Raw genomic sequence first — 21,112 nt, 5'->3', positions numbered from 1 at the left:
TTGATATGTGAAATTTTTTGATGAATTTTCAAGTGGGTTACCACCTTCTTATGTTTCAAGTGAGTTACTCTATGGTATTGCTATTAGAGGCTGCTGTTTCTTTCTTTTTTGTGTCACGAATTTCAGCGGCTAGATGCGAATCAGAGAAACTATACGGAAATAAAGTTGCACCTTGGTAACAGTTATAACTTTAGAACTAGTGGTAATAACTCATTCCAAAGTGCTTGTTCCAAGTTGCACCCTTACTAACCACTATTGCTTTCTATTGGCATCAGAGTGCTCTTAAACTTGCAGTCTTCTATCATAGTTAATCGGCAATTGGAATAAGGCATTGCAACTTAAAGTTTATATATATCCAAACACACCAAGGCATTCTGAAAAGAAAGGTACACAAAAGTGTGTGCATATAAACATTCTTCCTTTCAATTTGTTACCACAATGCTAAGAGTGAAGTGGAAGTGGAAGTGGAAGTGGAAGTAGGGTCATTTCTTTTTTTTTTTTTTTTTCAGTTAAAGACTTAGAGCCTTGATAAGAATTGATCCTTCTGGCTTTCTTGAAACCCTGGTTGGCAATGAATCCCCTGGGAGGACATGGATGCTAATTTTCACCGCTGAGGTGAACAAATTTCTATTACTTTTTTGTTTGCTCGTTCTTTGGGTATAATCTGTTTCTCCCTTTGCATGCTTATATTTGGTATGGCCAAAAAGAAAAAGAAAAAAAAATGAGAATGTAAGTTACTTAGTTAGATCAAATTATATGTAGAAAATTATCCTGTTTTCTTTTACTTAGTGACAAATATTCATTCCTTTTACAATAGTAGAAAATATAAATAGAAGTTCTAACCTCCATCAATTTTGTAACTAGTTGAGTCTTTTCCCTGTTTTTCTCATTGAAAGCTTCAAGGGCATCCTTGTATTCTCTCTCCTGTGACCCCAAAATATACTCAAAAGGAAAAGAGTAAACAAATAAATTAAGAGTTTCATTGTTATATTAAAGTGTAACAAGGTTTTACGTTATTATTCAATTAAATTAAACAATTTTACTAGTAGAATAATATACATAATTGTATAGTCATGATGAATAATATTCTCTTTCCTTGCTTGCTTGATGAGTCAGGGCCAATCATACTTCATCTGAATTCTTTAAGTCTTCACTCTAGCGGATCACTATTTGATAACATCAAAAGGTTAGGATGAAGTAACACTTGATTTATTGTATACCATATATGTGACATATCTAGTTCATTTCTGCTCTGGTTATTAGTTCTTAAACAAATCACAGCTTCCATATCTTGTGACTTCACCACCATCCTATGTTACAAGTATGTGTTTTTCTTATGCTCTTGTAACTTGTAAGCATATATATATATATATATATATATATATATATATATATTTGTTAAATCATGTTAATTTTTTTTATACGGAAAATCAAGTGTCACAAAATAGACCTCTGACCTTGTATCTTAATGACATGATACAAGTTTGAAAACTTAAAATGGTCCTCTGAACTTGTTTCTCTGGAACGTCCTGCTTCGTGGTTAGAGAAGGTTAAGACTGATCTGATAGATATGTATGCAAAATGTGGTTCTGTGAGAGTCGCTCGTGCCTTGTTCGAGATGCTTAGGGAGGAAATAGTTGTGTCTTGGAATGCAATTATCACTGGTTATGCAATGCATGGTCTTGCCAAGGAAGCCTTGGAACTCTTTGAGGTAATGAGGACAGAGGCTCGGCCGGATCTTATAACCTTTGTTGGTGTTCTAGCAGCTTGCAGCCGTGGGCTTCTGCTCAATGAAGGGCACGCATTTTATGATATGATGATGAGAGATTATGGTATCAATCCAACTGTTCAACATTACACATGCATGGTTGATATTCTTCGTCACTATGGCAAACTGGAGGATAGATTGATAGATAGGATATATACTCTTTAATATTTTATTCCCCTTGCACCCATCGCATGCATAGCTGGCATTGCCAACTGTTTTTGTCTTTCTGTTTTTACTCTTATAGTTTCACTATTAGATTTTGGATTCACGCTCCTTCATTTCCCCCTAATACAATAAATGAAATTCGTGTCCACTTCCATGATTCCTAAGATTGACACTATTGGATTGATTTCAATTTTAAAAGATTGTGAAATGTGTATTGGTGTTTAGGAAGTTATGGGTCAAGAATTTTCTCATGAAGGGGTTAATAGCGAGCATACATCATATGATCAGTATGAGCAGGAGGAAGAAAAATATGAGGAAGTTGACGTGGATTATATGGATGAGGACGACACAAGTGTGGAACTAATGTTCGATTATCACGGCTTCGATGAAGGGTATAACATTGACTCACTTGAAGACATTGGGATGATTGAATTTTGGAACATCAGGGATGAAGATGTATGTCATTTTCACTTTTCTGATGTCGACATTGCATTTGAGTTCTACAATAGATATGCAAGGACAAGAGGCTTTAGTGCTCGGAAGAACAGGAGTAGGAAGAGTCGTGCGGGCGCACTTAAGTTGAAGAATTTTGTATGTCATCGTGAAGGATTTAGACTACAAAATAGTTACTGCATTGGAAACCTTAAGAGAAAACCTACACCCGAGACAAGGTGTGGCTGCAGTGCACTGATGGAGATTCGTGTAGATGCACCTAGTGGTCGTTGGTTTATTTCCTATTTTTTTGATGAACACAATCATCCGCTTCTGGATCCTCGGTTGACTGGATTGCTCCCTGGGCATAGATTCATGTCCGAGGCTGATATTGGCCACATGGTTAACATGAAAAAGGGTGGGATTAGTGTTGGGCAGATATATCGGGCATTAGCAAATCAGGCAGGTGGCTACGAGTATCTCTCTTTCACGCAAAGGGACATGTACAATAAAATAGCAAAGCAGAGGCGCCAATTACCCGGTGATGCATATGCAGCTTTGAAGTATCTAGAAGATCAAGCAACAAATGACCCTTCTCTCTATTTTAATCATCACATGGATGCCGATGGTACTTTGCGCAATTTATTCTGGTGTGATGGCCTTAGTAGGGTAGACTACTCATTATTTGGCGATGTGCTGGCTTTTGATGCTACCTATAAGAGGAATAAATATATGTGTCCACTGGTGGTATTTTCTGGTGTCAATCATCACAATCAAACAATTATCTTTGCTGCTGCTTTAATTTGCGATGAGGAAAAAGACACATATAGGTGGTTGCTACAACAACTGAAAGTGGCAATGAATGGGAAAGCACCTGTTTCGGTGATCACAGATGGTGATTTATCAATGAAGTTCGCCATTGAGAAAGAGTTTCCTAATGCACATCATAGATTATGTGCATGGCATCTGATTCGCAATGCAACAAGTAACATTGGCAAGCCCCAGTTTACCTCCATGTTTAAAAAGTGTATGCTAGGCGACTATGAAATTGATGTATTTCGTCAAAAGTGGTTTGAAATGGTTGAGGAATTTGGTGTCGAAAACAAGAATTGGGTCCTAGATATGTATAAAAAGAGACATTCATGGGCAACTGCACATATAAGAGGGAAGTTTTTTGCTGGTTTCCGGACTACTTCTCGGTGCGAGGGATTAAACTCGATCATTGCAAAGTATGTCAACTCAAGGTACAATCTGGTTGAGTTCATTCAACACTTTAATCGTTGTGTCGACCATATAAGGTGGAAAGAGGTCCAGGCTGACCTCGCCTCTGTGAATGGGAGACCCAGTTTGCAAACCTGTTTTCAACAGTTAGAGAGGAGTGCTGCCAATGTTTACACCCTATCAATATTTCATATGTTCCAACCAATCCTTGTACGGGCTGCATCAATGAAGGTAATAAATATGAGGCAAACTGGCTCTTATGTGATTTACTCTGTCGCTTTAGACCGAACGCCAAATGAGACGTGGCGTGTATTCTGTTGTGACATTGAGATGGAATTCAATTGTTCATGTATGAGAATGGAATCATTTGGCATACCTTGTGAACACATAATTTGTGTCTTGGTGCATGAAGATATAGAGGAGTTGCCAAGGTCATTAGTCTTGCCTCGGTGGACCAAGACTGCCAAAGTTAGTTTCCAAAATGCTCGAGGGCTTCATTGGGATTCTTTGATGCTAAGTCAATACGGTTGTTTGATGGATTGGTTTAGACAACTAGCTAACTTTGCTTGTCGAGATAACGAGAGATTTATCTTTATACGGGAAATGGCTATGAATTTGTTGAAACAATTTAAGGAGGAAGATGCTGCACAAAAAGAGTTGGTCAATGATGCAGATAGTGTAAGAGATGGTGTGCAAGTGGATAATTCTGGAGCTGGGCTCGCAACCAATGATCTCGGACATAGCATGCCAAGGGACCCAAGAAAATGTAGGACAAAAGGGGGGGCTTCACAGTTCAATAAAAGAAAACATCGATGTGGACAGTGTGGCATGGAGGGCCACAATCGAACAACTTGTCGTGTTCGTCGTGGCATCTCACAGTCAGAAGGCTGGGGAAATGACTCGGATGATCACATGAACATTGAAGATGACTCATTGGTAAGTATTTTTACCAATGAGGTATGACTAAGTTTTAATTGCTGCTTATCAGCTAGTACTAACGATATTATATTGCTGATATTGTAGGTATATGATGAGAATGCTTCGTACAGTAGCAACGAAGTGATGTAATAAGGTATAGTTAGCGGTTTAAGTTTCTTGTATTCTTTAATTTTTATTCTATTTGGGTTTGGTATTTGTTGTGTTCTTTGTCACATTGATCTATTTAAATATTATGTTATTTACATGTTAGACTATTGCTATTTACTATTATGAACCAAAGTTTGAAGTCCTGCTTGGCTTTTCTTCTTCTGATATTAGATATCAAGATTAGGGACCAAAGTTAGAAGACTTGGAGTTTAACCTTTATTTTACTGCAATATACTTCCTATGCAGCCTATATTATGCTAGATTCTTTGCTGTGGAGCATAAAGGTGCCGGATTATTCTCAAGGAAATGTGGTGAATATTTATTTGTAATCTAGCTATTTATGTTCGTATGCATTTTGAAAATGTCATAGTGATATGGTTGTCGAATTGATGAATACTACTTTTTTGGTCCTTGGTTTTCTCACCTACCTTTTTGTCGATTTGATGATTGGTGATATTTGGAGTCCAGAGTTTCTTGTACTTGGCACATAATTTGATTGTTTCCTGAACGATCTTTACATTTTCAGCCCCCTCAAACCACTGTATTTTCTATTTATATAATAACGTATTATTTGTCTCCAGCAATTTTCATCCCAGTTAAGTAGGGCCCTAGTCTGTGTTCTGCATTCCTGCTAGGATAGCTGTAGAGGGAACAAAAAATATAACTAGCACTTCTGTTCTACATGTTTTGCTAGGTGCATTGTTAAGGTTTCAAAATATAAGGAAATTATGATTTGAAACTTCTTTTATGTTTTGAAAATATTTACATTATATTTAATTAATGATTTCTTCGCCAAATCAACTAGTTCTCTATGAAGGAAAGAAAAATGTTAGCAGAGTATAACAAGTAATGAAATTATATTTGTGATATTGTTTCAGGTTCTTCTTAGAGGCCATAAGAATGGACGAGAGGCTGTCAAGTACTTTGGACCAGCACCTGGTGTGCCCCATAGTCACACCAAGCCCTATGTTCGTTCAAAAGGACGGAAATTTGCGCGTGCTAGAGGAAGAAGGACTAGCAAAGGCTTCAGAGTTTTAGTTCTCGAGCTCAAAGATGGAGGACTTTCATTTTTATCATTTGACCGTTATGTATTGTTTTCCTTCTTTTTGTGTCGTTAAAACAGTTCATTTTTAGTTCAGTTTTCCTTCCCTCAAAGGGGAAAAAGGATTGGAACTCGCTCAACAATTTTGGTTTAGTTGCTACCGTTTTATTGAAAACCATGAAAGGATTGATGAGTAGAAATTCTTCATTTGTTCGTGATCGTTAACTTTGCTTGTCTAATTGATTATTTTTTTAACTTGTTTTGAACATGAATTGTATTTTAATGTAAAATCACGTGTATTTGCCGCACTCAAAGGCTATTCAGTTTTCTGAAGTACTTAGTTAGAACAGAATTCATATATACATAATTGCCAAAAGAACCCCACCTAGAATTTAGGAAGAATAATGGAGATTAAAATTTCAAAGTGGAGTCGTGTATATGAAGTCGTGCATATTAAAATTGTTATATATAAATTTTTTTCTTTGGTTAAATATTTTCATGTTCTCATTATTGAAAAAAAATTCTAACCGAATTTGTTAGTGGGAACAACAGAAATCAATAAAATATAATTGGTCAATAAAAATTCTTACTCCCGTATTTTGGATAAATATTTTCATATTATATTTTGGTTAAATCAAATATATATGTAGGTATACGTGATAAGTTTTAATGAAATTAATAATAGATATTATGTTTTTATAATATTATATAATATTTTTCTATTATATAATACTTTATGGTTTCTTAATAATTTATCTTGGTGTAATATAATATAATATTTGTAAAATTTAATTTTCAAGTGTAATATTTGAAAAAATTTTGAATACTTTTAATTAGGATCTTATATAATTTACTAAAATAGAATTCTTACACTACTTTAATTTTATAATTAGGTCATCAGAAAACAAGAACCATATAAGAAAATAATGAGCATGATTAGTGAACGAATCATTATTAATTAAATCTCAATAACTCAAGTACTTATGTTGTTTTAGTTAGAAATATTTATTATACAGTTTATTTTTTTATTTTATGAAGAAGAGCTCATCATAGAAAAATTGAAAAAAAAATGAGGTAAATAGCACTAATGATTCTGAGTTTTATTCAGAATTATATGTTCTTAGTGGGATAACGAGAATGCGATACAAAACAATAGGAATAAAAAAGTTTTAATAAATAAATTCGTCTATTTTAGTAAGTCTAACAAGAAGACATAAATAATTCTTCCCAATTTAAGTAAATATGCTATGGGTGTATCATAATCCACCATAATTGAAACCTCTCGTTAACATCTGCCCGTATCTTATTCCAATCTCCGGTGACACAACTAGAAAATGGATTAATACAGACAGATTTACAGACGGATTTGGTGTTTATTACAGAGGGATTTTTGGTTACCGACGAAATTACCGACGGATTTTGTCCCTCTGTAAAAGCCTCGTCGGAAATTATTTACCGACGGATTTTTTTCCATCGGAAAATTACAGACGGATTTTTACCCATTACCGACGGATTTTCCCTCTGTAAATTTTCTATCCATTTCCCAAAGGCGACGAACTTTCCGACGGATTTTCCGTCTGTAATTACAGACGGATTTTCCGACAGATTTTTCGTCTGTAATTTGAACTTTGGAAAATCATCTCACACTCTGATTACAGACAGAAAATCCGTCTGTAAATCCGTCAGTAAGATAAAATATATTTTTTTATTTTTCTAATTACAAAATAAACTTATTTTCATACAAAATAAATATAAATTTAATACAAATTTTTATCTAATTTGTATTCAAATATTTATAATATTTCAAAAAATAAACAAATTCATTGTATTATCAAACTAAAAGAAAAATACTATAAACAAACAAGTCAATATAATTCAAAACATAAACAAAGTGTATTGATACACCAACTATAATAATAAGTAATAACCATATATCAACAAAGTGTATTGATACATGAACTATAATTCAAAATATAAACTTTGTATTCAAAACATCTTTCTGAAATCCCATGTCCAGTAAATGATCAGCTTCATCGAGCACCCACACTTTCACACCCATCAGCCGAGTTGCAAAGCCAGCAGTATTCTCCACATGATCTCTAAGCCTTCCAGGTGTAGCAACAAGGATCTGTACTGTATAGCAAGTCTTGTCCCTCCAATTACAACCTGAACACCAATGGTAGGATGATACTTAAGCAATTCAGCAGCTTCTGTAGTCGCTTGACTTGCAAGCTCTCGAGTTGGACATATGACAATCACATGAATTGGTGGCCGCCTATGATCACGTTCAGTTGGTGGTGAATTTGCAACAACTTCAATTGATGGAAGCTGAAATAAAAAAAATGAAAAAATAAGTTTAGTCAAAATCACCATTCATCACTTACTACAGGTAGAATAAAGAAAACAAAGAAAAGAAGCCAATAATACAAACTTAGTATTCACAACCAAAAAGTGAAACCCAATAAGTATATATTGAGTAGCTAGCTGTACAAGTGACAAGTCTACAACTTACGTGAAAACATTTCACATCCATTGTTAGTAAAATTGCATCTACTGATATTCAAGTTCGAGAGGGCTGGAAGCTCTGGCAGAAAACAATCAATCACAATATTAACTTGTTGCTTGAATGGTTCATTAGTTAATTTTAAATCCAACAAAGGAAGTTCTCTAAAAACTAAAAAGTAACGTAAGTTGGTTCAACCTGAAACCTTCAATTTTTAAATGAATAAGAAGATACACTTAAAGCTCTTTGGCATAGATATTATCAAGATAAACTTATTCCCCCCCCCCCACACACACAAAAAATAAATAAATAAATAAATAAATAAATAAGGTCTGTGAAGTGATTCAACCTGCAAGAGTATCCAAGCATGCAGCTGTTACAAAGCAGCCTTCCAAATTTAACAGAGCAAGATTTTGTAGCCCTGAAATAAGGCAAGAAAAGAAGATGAGCATGAAATTATGAAATTCATTTTCTCTTAAATTGTTAATCAGAAACACTCATACACAAGACATTTGGATGCCATTAACACAATATCAGTGCATTGTAGAAACAAAGATAGTGGCTATATGTTGGAACAGTTCTACAATGCAATGCCCAATACCTTTAAGAAAATGGATGCCAATATCTGTGACTTTACTAGAAAACGGTGACCATGCAGCCAAATGGATTCCTTTCTGCTTGCAAAATTCTCTGAGTTTCCCTTGTTGCCATGATGAGCTCATTTCCACCTAAAGTTAAAATTGAATATAGCCACATCATTATTGTCAAAATGAAAAAAAAAAAGAAATTATTCAATTTAAAATTGTGTGTTCTAATGTGTCTAAATTTTTAACTATTTGACACAAATAATCAAATATAAATGGTGGGCTCTACTCCTTTACCCCTCATCTTTTAAACAAATTAGACACAAATTTTATAGACACCATAAAATTTTTTATTTAAAATATGTATATTTATTTGATAAATTTAATCCCTTTTGGCAAGTGTTGCTATTGAATTTTCTTACTTGATTGACAACAGGAGGAATAGTTGCATTTTCTAAGAGCTGTGTGAGTTTTTTATGCCAAAGTTGCTTACACCAATGAATTTGGCTAAGCCTAATCTTTGACACTCTTCCATGGCTTCCCATGTTCCTTCTATGTCAAAGGGAAGCAAATCATCCTTTCCTATTTCAAGAACTCTATCAACTTCAGGTTTCAACCTCACTGGCATATGAATCAAGTAAAGGTCTAAATAGTCCAACCCAAGTTTCCTAATCAATTTGAAGAGCAACTATACATTGGTGAGATTATATACTATATGATATTTTTTTTTCTTTTTCAATTACTTTACATACTTGAGTGTGGTCTTGAGAGCTGGAAGGACAAGGTCATGGTGATCATTGTTGCACCAAAGTTTGGAAGTGATGAAGGCTTCATGGCGGCTGTTTATGATTCCAAGCTCTAAGGCCTTATCAGGCTACAAGCAAGCAGAAGGCAACAGACTAATTTGGCGAAAGATACATTCCCTCTGCATATTGATAATTCATTATTAGTGCAATTTGTATCTATACAAACTAATTTAATATAAAATTGTGTGGCATAACTATACTAATTCTGAAATTTCAAGGACTGTGTAAATATAATAAATAGAAAAAACCGCATGTGCAACCCACATAGATATAGGAAAGGTATACCTGAGATTGAATAAATTCAATAATCTCTAGCAGCCTTGCTGATTGCTAAGAGTTAATCCCAGTAGAAGTTCTTTCTATTGTTGGTAGTCTGTTTAAAATTATTTCAAGATAAATCTACCAAAATAATGAACAAGAATAATAGTAAGTTGACCAGCATCTAGATATATTCAGCCCAGCATTATGCACGAAAGGGGAAAAGGAACTAAAATAAAACATGTTGAACCTTAGTTGTATATGAGCCATCCAATTCAAGCATTGAACCCACTACTGCCACTGCATCTTTATTAACACCTTTGATCTGAATATATATGGGCCAAGGATATCTTGTAGATGATCAACCTCAATTAGAATCTACATGACAAAATGGGACAAGAATTTTAATAGCAAGTTAAACTAATTAACAAAAATAAGCCTAGAGATGATCTTGACAAGTGAACATCCTTTTGTGCAATAATATAATGATATATCTTACTGCACAGAAGTACTCCGATCAGGAGAGTTTTACAACCAAAAAGATACCACTTATTAAATAATGAAAATAATAGCTTGAAAGGTATACTTTACCACCGATAAGGAAATCAAGCAACCATTCGTAATACATGGAAACACTTAATTGGTCTCATCATATCCGATACACTTAATTCAAGACGTAGCCGATACACTTAATTGGTCTCATCATATCCGATACACTTAATTGATCCATTGTAAGCAAGAACAAGATTAACAGCTCCTTCACCCCTGTAAACCCAGTTAGCTGCATCTTCTTCCCTTAGAGTTTGCTCCATCAGTTTTCACCTGAAAAAATACTCTCATTTTTAGTTCAGGCATTTTATCAAACATCAAGAAGACACCCAATGAAAAGCTTCAAAAAAACCAAACTTGAGTTCAATTTGAAGAAGAAAACTTGTGAAAAAACAAAACGGTACCTCTGATTTATCATAGTCTGCATGTATTTAAGGACAAGGTATAATATATGTAGCTATAGTAATATAAGAATCTAATAAGCAAATAAAAACTTTAAGAAACTCATCAGTCATCATCATGATATATATACCTTTAATAGTTGAAATTGGTTCGATGGAGAGAGTTTCATAAAAAGGAAGTGAAGGGTAACACTCCATGTTTTGTATTGAAAACTCGTGTGCCCAACATTCCAGTGGTGGATATTTGTTACTGTTTCCCCTGAAATATAGATTGAACATAAATAAATGCAGCACAGTGGCAAATAATTCACCAAAAAAAAAAGTATATATAGAGTATTGTAACAATTTAATCTAATTAGATTACCTGGAATAATAGTAATAATCATAATCATATAAGAAAAATTGAATGGGAAGTGGGAAAGGATATTCATCTATTTGTTGAGGGTTGAAGAAGTAGTTGCAACAAGCCATGGAGATGATGATGATGAGTGATGAGGGAGAGAATTGATGAAGCGAGGGATATAGTAAGTGAGTGAGGGATACGAAGAGAAGTTGGCAATATATATATGGATAATGATGAAAAGAGACAAATCCATACACATTTATGGATGTGGAGATAATTACAACACAGCTCACATCAACACCTTACATGCATGTATTAAAACTAGCTGATTAGACACTTGTTAATTAGCAAACTCTTAGAATAATATCCATGTCTTAAAAGTACCATTTTTTCCCCTAATTACTTGATATAAATAGAACCTAACTTTATAGTTCCTATCCTCAATTACTGATAGAAAGCTTAATGATTGTATCTATTAAACACTTTTTTTCTTGTTAGTGATAACACAAGTAATACACAGCATTACACAAGCGTAAATGGAAGAAAGAAAGAAAGGAAAATTACATATGGCATCTTTTTCTGGCCAGCTAATTATCAAAGACTCCTTTCTCTTAGATTCCATAACTCCACAACTATTAGACCATAACTCCATAACTCCACAATTGCATCTAACCCTCCACAACTATTAGACCATTACTCCATACTAAATTATTTTGGTAACTCATAAGTGAAAATTTATATTCAAATAAGAGTAATAATAATGACACAGACATTATATTTAAGAATTTTGTTAAAATTAATTTTTATATGTTAAAATATGCATTTACAAGTAAATAGTAAAGTATATTTAGATCATTTTACCTGCAAAAGAACCTTTTAATTTAGGAAGTAACTTATCCAATAGAACCATTTTACCTACAAAAGAAATATTTAGAAACATTTGACAATGTCAAGTCATTAAATGATCAGTCTACAAAGAACTTCCATTTCACCTGATATTTGGAACCATTCATCAAAAGTTTCAGCAGAGCTAAAAATTTCAGGCAGAAGAAAATTGAGAAGGGCCCAGAGTTCATGAAGATTGTTCTGCAATCACAAAATAAGAAACCACAGTAAATATCCAACTTTGTTAGATGATGCATGTTACGAGGGAAAGTGAACTAGAATAAGAGTTTTAAAAGTATGTCTTCAAGACTTGGGAGAGACAAGGAGGGCCAGCTTTACCTGGGAACTAATAAAATTCAGTGTACCCTGGCATGCTCTGCAACATTCACAATCTCAATTACTATTAACATAATCTCATAATTAGCATTTTTATATTATATGACACTATCTCATTTTACAATTTACATTATACAATACATTTTTAAAGAACCTCACCTCCCAAAGAACATGTAAATTGTAAAGAAACATCTAGTTAGACACAAAAAACCTCACCTCCCATGTCGCTAGACCCTTCATGTAGCCAGGAAGACATTCAAATTCAGTTTCCAATATCTTTATAAGAGAGCTGGAAGGTTCAGGTGACTCTAAATTCTCCTTGTTTGCCTCTAAATTTAGTTTAAAAATAATACATAAAAAAAAATCTCTTTTGCTGCAGATAAATCCAAATTGTCAACTTCATAGTTAGCTACAGAATAGGTTTATTACTTAGTTCTAATTGCATAGCAGCATAAGTGAGGTACTTCATCACATGTCTTTTGCTCTTAAACACAAATTAGTTATACTCTCACACATGGAGACTCCTCTCATGTATATGTATCTCAAAAAGCAAATAGCTAACTGTTGGAGAAATATCAAATAATTTGGAATTTCCCTAAAAGGACAAGAAAAGAAATGGAGAAGGCAATAGTTGTTTGTATCTAATCAAAGATCATGAAAATTTCAAGATATCATCTTATGTTCAGTTGAAAATATAGAGACAAAGATTAAGAAGATTGAAGCTGGCATAGCAAACATAATAGGGATAACATCAGATTGAGCAGTCATCTTTTATTTACCATATAAACTGAGGTCCGATCTGCGAGAGGGCGGTTTTCCATCCAGCTGCCCACATCTGTGGCCCCTCCACAGCAATTGCAAATGGTGTGAGAATTACCAATGACAACATAGATAAACAAGCGTAGTAATTCATTCCGCTGACAGAATTTCCCTTCATTCCCTTCTTTGAAAAGATATTACGGAAAACAAATGCCAAATTTGATATCATAGCCCCCATAAAACCTGTAATAAAAAGGTCAAGAAATCCAAGTTAGAAGGACGAAAAATTACTACTAGTCGGTAACTTATGAGAAATACATTCATGACAACATCCTCTAGAGGCATATGCACTCAAATATATAATAGCACATGTAAATTATGTTAATAGGAATACAAGAATACTATTAATCCCTTTCTTGGATATGTTAATAGGATAATCCTGCGATGTTTCCTTCTGGCCAGTGGATACCAAGTATGAGGGGAGCTAAAACAACCAAAAATCAATCATGAGGCTTCAGAACCATAAAATGATAAAATCAATATCAATGCCAGTGCAGCTTTTAACTTAATTATCAAATGATAAATAGCAATTAAGAATTTCAGTAACGAATACAAAAGAGCATTATCACAAACAGGTTCCGTGCAAAGTTCCGAAACTAATGTAAAGAGAGCAGATTGAAAAGCAATGCAATGTAAGCTTACGTCAAGTCAGTGAAATCATTTCTGATGGCACCATGAGTAGAGCAAGTCCCCTCAAACGATCTACAAGAACAAATAGCCACAAATAAAACAAAATCGATTCAGTGAGAATAAACTCCAATGTCAGCAAATTAGTTGAAACAAACAAAAACCCATCAACAGTACTTCACTTACTTCTCCACATTAGCAACTGTATCACCCTCCAGAACCTCCCTAACACTGAGCTTATGAGATGTGGAATCAGTATCTGAAGCAACTACACCACATTCAGCAACACTCTGAACCCTCTCTGTTACTGATGCTTCAGGGTCAGCGCCATCATCATCAATCTCACCCTCCTCCAACTCTCCTTCCTCTTTATCATCATCCACAATCACCACCTCGCTTGCATTCTCCTTAACACCAGCAGACCCAGAAGATGATTGATTGGAAGACATGGCAGCACTGGCATTAACATTTGCATTCGAATCAACTAAACAGATGCTATTTCATATATTCTTCCCCGGTGGATATTCAACAACTCTGTCAATCAACAATTATATAATAAAGTTATACACTAGTATCACATGAATCACATGAATCACAGAAAATATTGCATTTAGGTCAAAAAAGCTTCCGAATGCAGAAAAAATTCATCAAAATCAGAGTAAACCCATAGATTCACGAAGCACAAAAGCAGAGTATGATAAACCTAGCTAAAACTGGCGCAGAAAAATTGAGCCCTAAGGTTTATCACGAAGAACAGAATCACAAAATCAGGATATATATACCTGAAATTCGTGATGGTTACGAGAAGAACCGAGAGAGCGAGTTGTTGAGATTAGATGGAAGAGGCGCCAGAGGGAGCAGACGCGATGAGAGCGGCGGCGGAGAGAGCTCTGCGACGATGGGAGTAGACGCGACGAGAGCGGCGACAGAGGGAGCTCGTGTGACGCAAGGGATGACAGAGAGATCGTGCGATGCCAGCGGCGGCGGAACCGGCAGCGGCGGAAGCAGCTCGTGCGATGGAGAGAAGAAGCAACTGTACGACGGAGAGAGGAAGAAGCACATAAAGGTAGGTAGGAGTTGGCAGCTGTTTATTTGTGAATGGATTTCGGGAGAGAGGGGATAGATTAGGTCACAGTTAAAATTTTCAGACGGAAATTTTTAAATTACAGACGGATTTTCTGTCTGTAATAATTTAATAAAACGCAGCATTCTGTCTATTTAATTACAGACGGATTTTCCGTCTGTAACTATTTCTCACGAAAAAAATTAATTTTTCCGACGGAATTATCGACGGATTCTCTTTTCTGTCTGTAATTTATGCTAATTCATTTTTTTTGTTTTCCGACAAAAAATCCCTCTGAAATTCCCTCTGTATTTCAGCGGGATAAAATCCGTCGGAAATATCCGTCTGTAATAACTAGTTTTCTAGTAGTGTGACGAAATCCAATGCTAAATACATTCTACTCCTTTCCTCGTGCAGCTGTAATTTATTTTACCAAACGTTAACACATGTATTAGTGTAATTAAAAAGCGAAACTGTTTATGTTAAAATTTACCTTTGGAGGGATCACAGGGGTAAATTCTTGTTGCACATCCATCCATTGCATAACCCATACAGCTGAATCATTGCTGTATGAAAACATATCATGCAATACAACATAAAGAAGTCAAAAACACAATATATATATATATATTAAACTAAATAACCAACAATTTGAATAATTACCTATTTGTGCACCTAGGAATACCTATTGCATTACCGACTTCCCAACCCGTGAAACTCACTATGTCTTGTATACCACATTTTACGTACTTCTCTGATGATATTATTTCAGAAAGAGCCACTCCCTGTAATAAAAGTGTGCTTTACTTGTTGAAGTAATGATACTATTAACTCTATTTCTATAATAGGAGTACTTACTATATTTCTAATATGATGCTTGCATGGTTCATCATCTTCAACCTTACAGTGAGAGTCTAAGTGATAAAGTATTTTGTCAGGAATGCTCATTACCATCAGATACCAGTGATCATTCTCCTTGATTGGGACATATATCTGTATCACAAATAGGATGTAAAATGTATTAGTCATAGTTTGAGTACTTTTTAGTATAATAAAATTACTCCAATAATTATCTTAAACGTACGAATTGAAGGTCTCGGGTTGGTGGCATATAATGGGCATATTTTTCCAGTAGGTCATGATCCTCCATATGTAACGACATGTCATCCTAGAAATGTTTGAGGACAATGGTTATTTATTTTAATTAGTTAAAAGAAAAAAAAAAGCAAGATTTTGATTTACCGCAAATGATGGGGGAAGGGACCAAACATTTTTTAATTTGGTCATGGTAATATTTGATGTTATCTTCAATGCCATCAGCTTTATTACCAGTTCAGATACTTGCTTGCCAGGTACGAGACAAAACAGATCTCCTCTAGTTGCAATTGTATCGTGGATATGAACCAAATCCTCACTAACACAAAGCCAACACGTTAGCCACAGAGAAAATTAAAATTTAAAATAAAAGAAAAAAAAATCCTCACGCTATGTCAATATCAGCATTAAAGATGTACATAGCCATGTTGACTAAATCCTCACTCAATCTCATGTCTTGTGGTGGTTTGAATGAACAGTTAAGATTCTGCACAAAACGTAAAGGTTATCCACAATATACGTATTTGAATACTATGCCACTAAATTTTTTTATATAATTCAATTACCTTTGGGATAGAAGTGTTCTTGAAAGCCATCTTTTTTGGTTCCGCAGTGGTCGTTAACCGTGCTTTGTCTATGGTGAAAGTTAAAGGCCCTTTGCGTACTCTAGTTTCCGCCATCTTGCTTGATAGTTGACCCTTGTGCTCAATTTTTGGCATTTTAGCTGGTCGTGCAATTGCCATATTTTGGATAGATGGTGGATTATTGAATCTTGCCAATTTGTCCTTTTGCCTTAGAAACGTACTCGGAAGTTCTTGCACAGTTTTATTAGTATTGCTATTTCTTTGAATACCGAATCTTGACTTTGGCTTCGACTTTTCTTCTCCATCCAGACATGTTTGCGTGCCTTTGTAGAACGATGGTGGCATATTGTGCAAAATCTCAACGTCCTTATTCTCGTCGGATAAATCCGTAAACACACAATTTTCGGAGTTTACTTCCGACGGGCTAGAGTTTTTCTTCGTTACATCATCACAAGTTTTATTCTTCATCTCATGTAGGTCCGTATTGTCGAATTTCTCATGCTTCTCATCAGTTTTGTATTGAAGGGCGGTTAATTTATCAAGTGACTTCTTCGCCATCCACATTGCCTTCTCCATCTCATCAACTCTCTTGGATAAAGACTACATTATAAAACTGAAAATTAGCATTGGTATATATAAATAACATTGCAATATTATCATGAGTTGGATATATTACCTCTATGGCATGTAGTATTTGTTTCAACGGAGAATTTTCAATAATTTCCATGGAACAAGATCCAATGTGATCGTCTATTACCTTTTCTTCCATTGCTCTATAAAATTGTAATTTAAGTTTTAGTAGAGATAGTTAATAGTATTCTATGCCTGAGCGTTTATATATAGGAATAAGATTATGTTTCACACAACTAATTCTCTTTTAAAATTTAAATTTAAATATTAAAAATCAAAATTAGTCAATATGCTTTAAATTAAAAGAAAAATATATCCAAAATTAAAATAATTTCCACGGCATAAATTACCCAGCCTAAACTCTTGTATTAAATTAATAATAATTTTTTTAATACTAATATTAGCTTTTTGAAAAAGATAATATTAGACTTTTTTATGTAATCTTATTATTCTTAACTTCTTATCTTCTTACTCTAATTAGATAGCCTTTTTTTAAAAAAAATTATAAAAATAAAATATCTTAAAATTCGTATTATTTTTATCTTATCTTATCTTTTATAACCGAATTCGCTATATATTCATCTTAAGGAATATGGTACCGTACAAGACAAAATACTATCTGAGTGAGTAGTAGAAGATGGCTCCAATAAAAAATACACAGTTCAATGGGATGTTTAACGATATAACAAAAAGAATAGAAAATTTAGAATCGGTCATTCATGTTCTACACCAAAAAATTGATTTGATCATAGCACAACAGATAACTTCCACAAACAGTAGTTCGATGTTGGATCCTACTGTAGTTGTGCATTCTTCGGAAAGTGGAAAAACTAGTGATCTTACTAGTATCATGCTAATTCAACCCAAGAAGTTATTCCACTTGGATATTACTCGTGAAGCTACAACTCCACCTAATGGACAACCACATGTTAGAGTAGGAGCGGTACTACCAAAGGTAAACTTATTTTTTTCTTCTTTCGTTTATTTTTTTTTCCTTATTTTTTTATTGTTACCTTGAAATTATTTTTTTATGAGCAGTGGTGGACACTTATTGCATTTGAACCTACTGCTTCGATGATGTTAACCGATTCTCAAGCCGCTGTTGCAGCCTATATTTTTTCGGATACATTAGATCCGTACGTGTACTTATATGATTATGTGTATAATGTAATGGTGTAGAAATTCTATGATTCTCCCAACTAATCACTTTATGATTTTAGCAGTTCTGAAGAGTTGGTAATATCGGATGAAATAGGTTATAGAAGTACATTTAGATGTCTTGTACCGGAGAGACGTGTCGAATCACGAGTAAGTATAGAGATCAATGCATGTTACACAATTTCTTGTAATTATATTTTTAAGCCTCTATTTACATATAAACATGTTTTACAGTAAATTTTAACATATTGTAGGTTATAAATCTGGTAGCACTTATGATGACACGCGTATTTTGACGTAGGAATGAAGATCCAATTTGCTGGTTCATGCCTGAACATTTTGCAGTAAAGTTATCCCTATAATATCTCTAAATTATTAGTTATTTTTTTCTGTCTAATAATTTGAGTGGATATACTAATTTATAAGGAAGTTCTTTTTTCCTAGACTAAACCATGCTATGTACTCACACGAGTAAATTGTATAATTAAATTATCAATTCAAAAATAGTTGTTAAATTGAAGACATATTTTAATTCCACAATTTTTTTTATGCAGCGATATGCTTTAAGCGACAAATACACGCCGGTTGAGGTTATCTCTGATTTTCTTGTAGCATATGTTTCACTGAAAATTAGCCACGTCACTAGGGTACAAGTGACCAATTTGTTTCTCATTAATATGCTGTTAAATTTTTTTTTGTTTTTATAATGGTTTAAGGTTTATCGTAGGTTTTTATCCCTATCTGCGAGGAACTACATTGGTATTTGGTCATTGTTGACTTTAAGAGTCGTCGTCTAATCATATTGGATTCACTGCCTTGTGTCGAAAAACATCAGCAACGCAAAAGGAACACAATTAAAGTGGTAATTATTTGTTCTAAACCAGTACTCAATCATCTAGAATCACTTAACAAATTAAACAACCATTTGTTGTAACTAGTACTCTTAGCCATTTTAAATCAATTACAATTCACTCTTCTTTTTTTTTTTGTCATGAATTCACTCTTGTACAGGCGACTTATTTAGAAGCGATGTTAGATGATCATATTTTTGATGATGATAAGTCTAAAGTTGTAGATTGCTCCACTTTTTGGCCTATGACACCTTCTGGCCTACCCACTCAAAAAAATATATCGTAAGTCTAATATTATATATATTTTTTAAATATCATAAATCGTTCAATAGATTATATCTTATATGTATATAATAACTATTTGTTGAATGCTTTTTATCATAGAAATGATAGCGGAGTTTGGGTGACCAGTTGGATGAGAGAATGTACTTTAAAAGATGACTTCAATATTCAGGTCATATTTATAAGAAAGTATTTTTAAAATAATATTTCCAACAAACTTCTAATTAGAATTATATTGTTGGTGCTCTAAGCAGGTTAACGACTCCACACGAATGAGACTTGCCGTGGATCTGGTTTTAGAGGAGCACAACGATTTGTGTCTCGTAATACAAGAAAATGCTTGGCAATATAGGACCAGGGTGGAAGCAGAGCATGAAGACATTTGGGAATGAAGAATTATCTTTTTAGATAGTTTTAATATTTTCTTTAAAAGACAAAGTACTAAGCTATGTTTCACCAGTTATTTACACTAATTTATCCTTCTATGTTTTACAATTCTATATTACTAATTTCCTTTATATTATCGGTTACAAAAAATTAATTATTCACTCAACCACTATATATTTATATATTAATTGATAATTATTTTTATATATATTAATTTATACAATTTTTTTTAACTAAATAATTGATTACCAGTGTACCTTGGCTTGATTTAAAAAAAAAGGGAAATTCAAATCGCCAAGACTGATGGTAGACATGCTAAACAATTATTGATATTTTATAAATTTAATTGTGGTAAGGTCAGATTATATCTTGGGAGAATAAATAAGAATGTTCACGTTACATGCAATTATGCAAATGTGACCTACATTGTTCAAAAGTCAAAACTAACATGCTATAAAACAACAAGGAAAATGTTCTTATTTCTTCTTCCAAGACACTAATCCCAACCCTGAAAGACGCTTCACCATTACTTAACATCTTTTATAGAAGGTTGGGGGTAAGGAACAATGTGATAAAGGTTTTTTTAAACCTATACAAAAATTGTGCTTTTTGGCAATATTAATAACAATCATCAACACGCACAATGAAACACAGAATTTTCAAAGCATTTTGTTTTATTTGCAATTTTTTCTTACACCTGTTTCATTATGGGGGAATCCTCCATTAAGAGGAGATAGGTGGATTCTGTCCATGATGTTAATTTTAGGGGCATCAAGAATTGCCTTGGACAATTATCTGAATGAATTTAAATGGACTCTACAAAAAATATATTTCATGAAAACGGACATATGAAAACAAGATTTACAACTCTAAATCTCTAATGCTTTAAGATGGGGATACAAAATAGATGAGAAAAAAAAATCAAAAGTTAATGGACTTTCTTACTAAACTATATTTCCTGAAGAGTCAGGAAGTGAGTGTGACAACAGACAAACACAATGAAGCCCTCAAAATCTAAACATATGGATTCCATTTCACTAACATAAATAACAAGATAAGAAAACAAATCAGAACTTGAGCTGGATTGGACCTTTATTTAAAAAAAAGAAATATCAATATTTACATGAATCAAAACCCCCAAAAAAATATATTTACATGACATCATGAAATACAAAACATGACTAAACCCCACCCAAAAAATAAAAAATCTACAAGACAATATTATATACAACTTCTA

General features: G+C 33.8%; 2 protein-coding genes and 1 pseudogene across 3 annotated transcripts; 1 reads left to right on the top strand and 2 right to left on the bottom strand.

Moving 5' to 3' along the window:
* Positions 1-2,164: 2,164 nt before the first annotated feature.
* Positions 2,165-4,654, top strand: LOC110272016 (protein FAR1-RELATED SEQUENCE 5-like). Its single transcript, XM_021123792.2, has 2 exons — positions 2,165-4,522; positions 4,610-4,654. The coding sequence occupies exons 1-2, from the start codon at positions 2,165-2,167 to the stop codon at positions 4,652-4,654; spliced, it is 2,403 nt and encodes an 800-aa protein (XP_020979451.2).
* Positions 4,655-7,564: 2,910 nt separating this feature from the next.
* LOC110265864 (rhazimal reductase 1-like) lies at positions 7,565-13,316 on the bottom strand (annotated as a pseudogene). The gene is made up of 10 exons (XR_015883347.1): positions 13,159-13,316; positions 10,947-11,074; positions 10,819-10,835; positions 10,116-10,190; positions 9,554-9,675; positions 9,224-9,469; positions 8,819-8,945; positions 8,567-8,638; positions 8,227-8,298; positions 7,565-8,042 (listed from the first exon to the last, which is right to left on the bottom strand). The product of XR_015883347.1 is annotated as a rhazimal reductase 1-like (transcript).
* LOC110272017 (uncharacterized) lies at positions 13,163-14,274 on the bottom strand. Its single transcript, XM_088489023.1, has 3 exons — positions 14,012-14,274; positions 13,841-13,900; positions 13,163-13,381 (listed from the first exon to the last, which is right to left on the bottom strand). Exons 1-3 carry the CDS (start codon positions 14,272-14,274, stop codon positions 13,336-13,338), a joined length of 369 nt encoding a protein of 122 aa, XP_088345149.1. The 3' UTR covers positions 13,163-13,335.
* Positions 14,275-21,112: the final 6,838 nt, after the last annotated feature.

The sequence above is a fragment of the Arachis ipaensis genome, chromosome B5 (assembly GCF_059453495.1).
Source record: "Arachis ipaensis isolate K30076 ecotype BB chromosome B5, ASM5945349v1, whole genome shotgun sequence".
Taxonomy (NCBI): Eukaryota; Viridiplantae; Streptophyta; class Magnoliopsida; order Fabales; family Fabaceae; genus Arachis; species Arachis ipaensis.
Note: the sequence above shows the minus strand (reverse complement) of the source record. Positions and strands in the feature narration are given on the sequence as shown.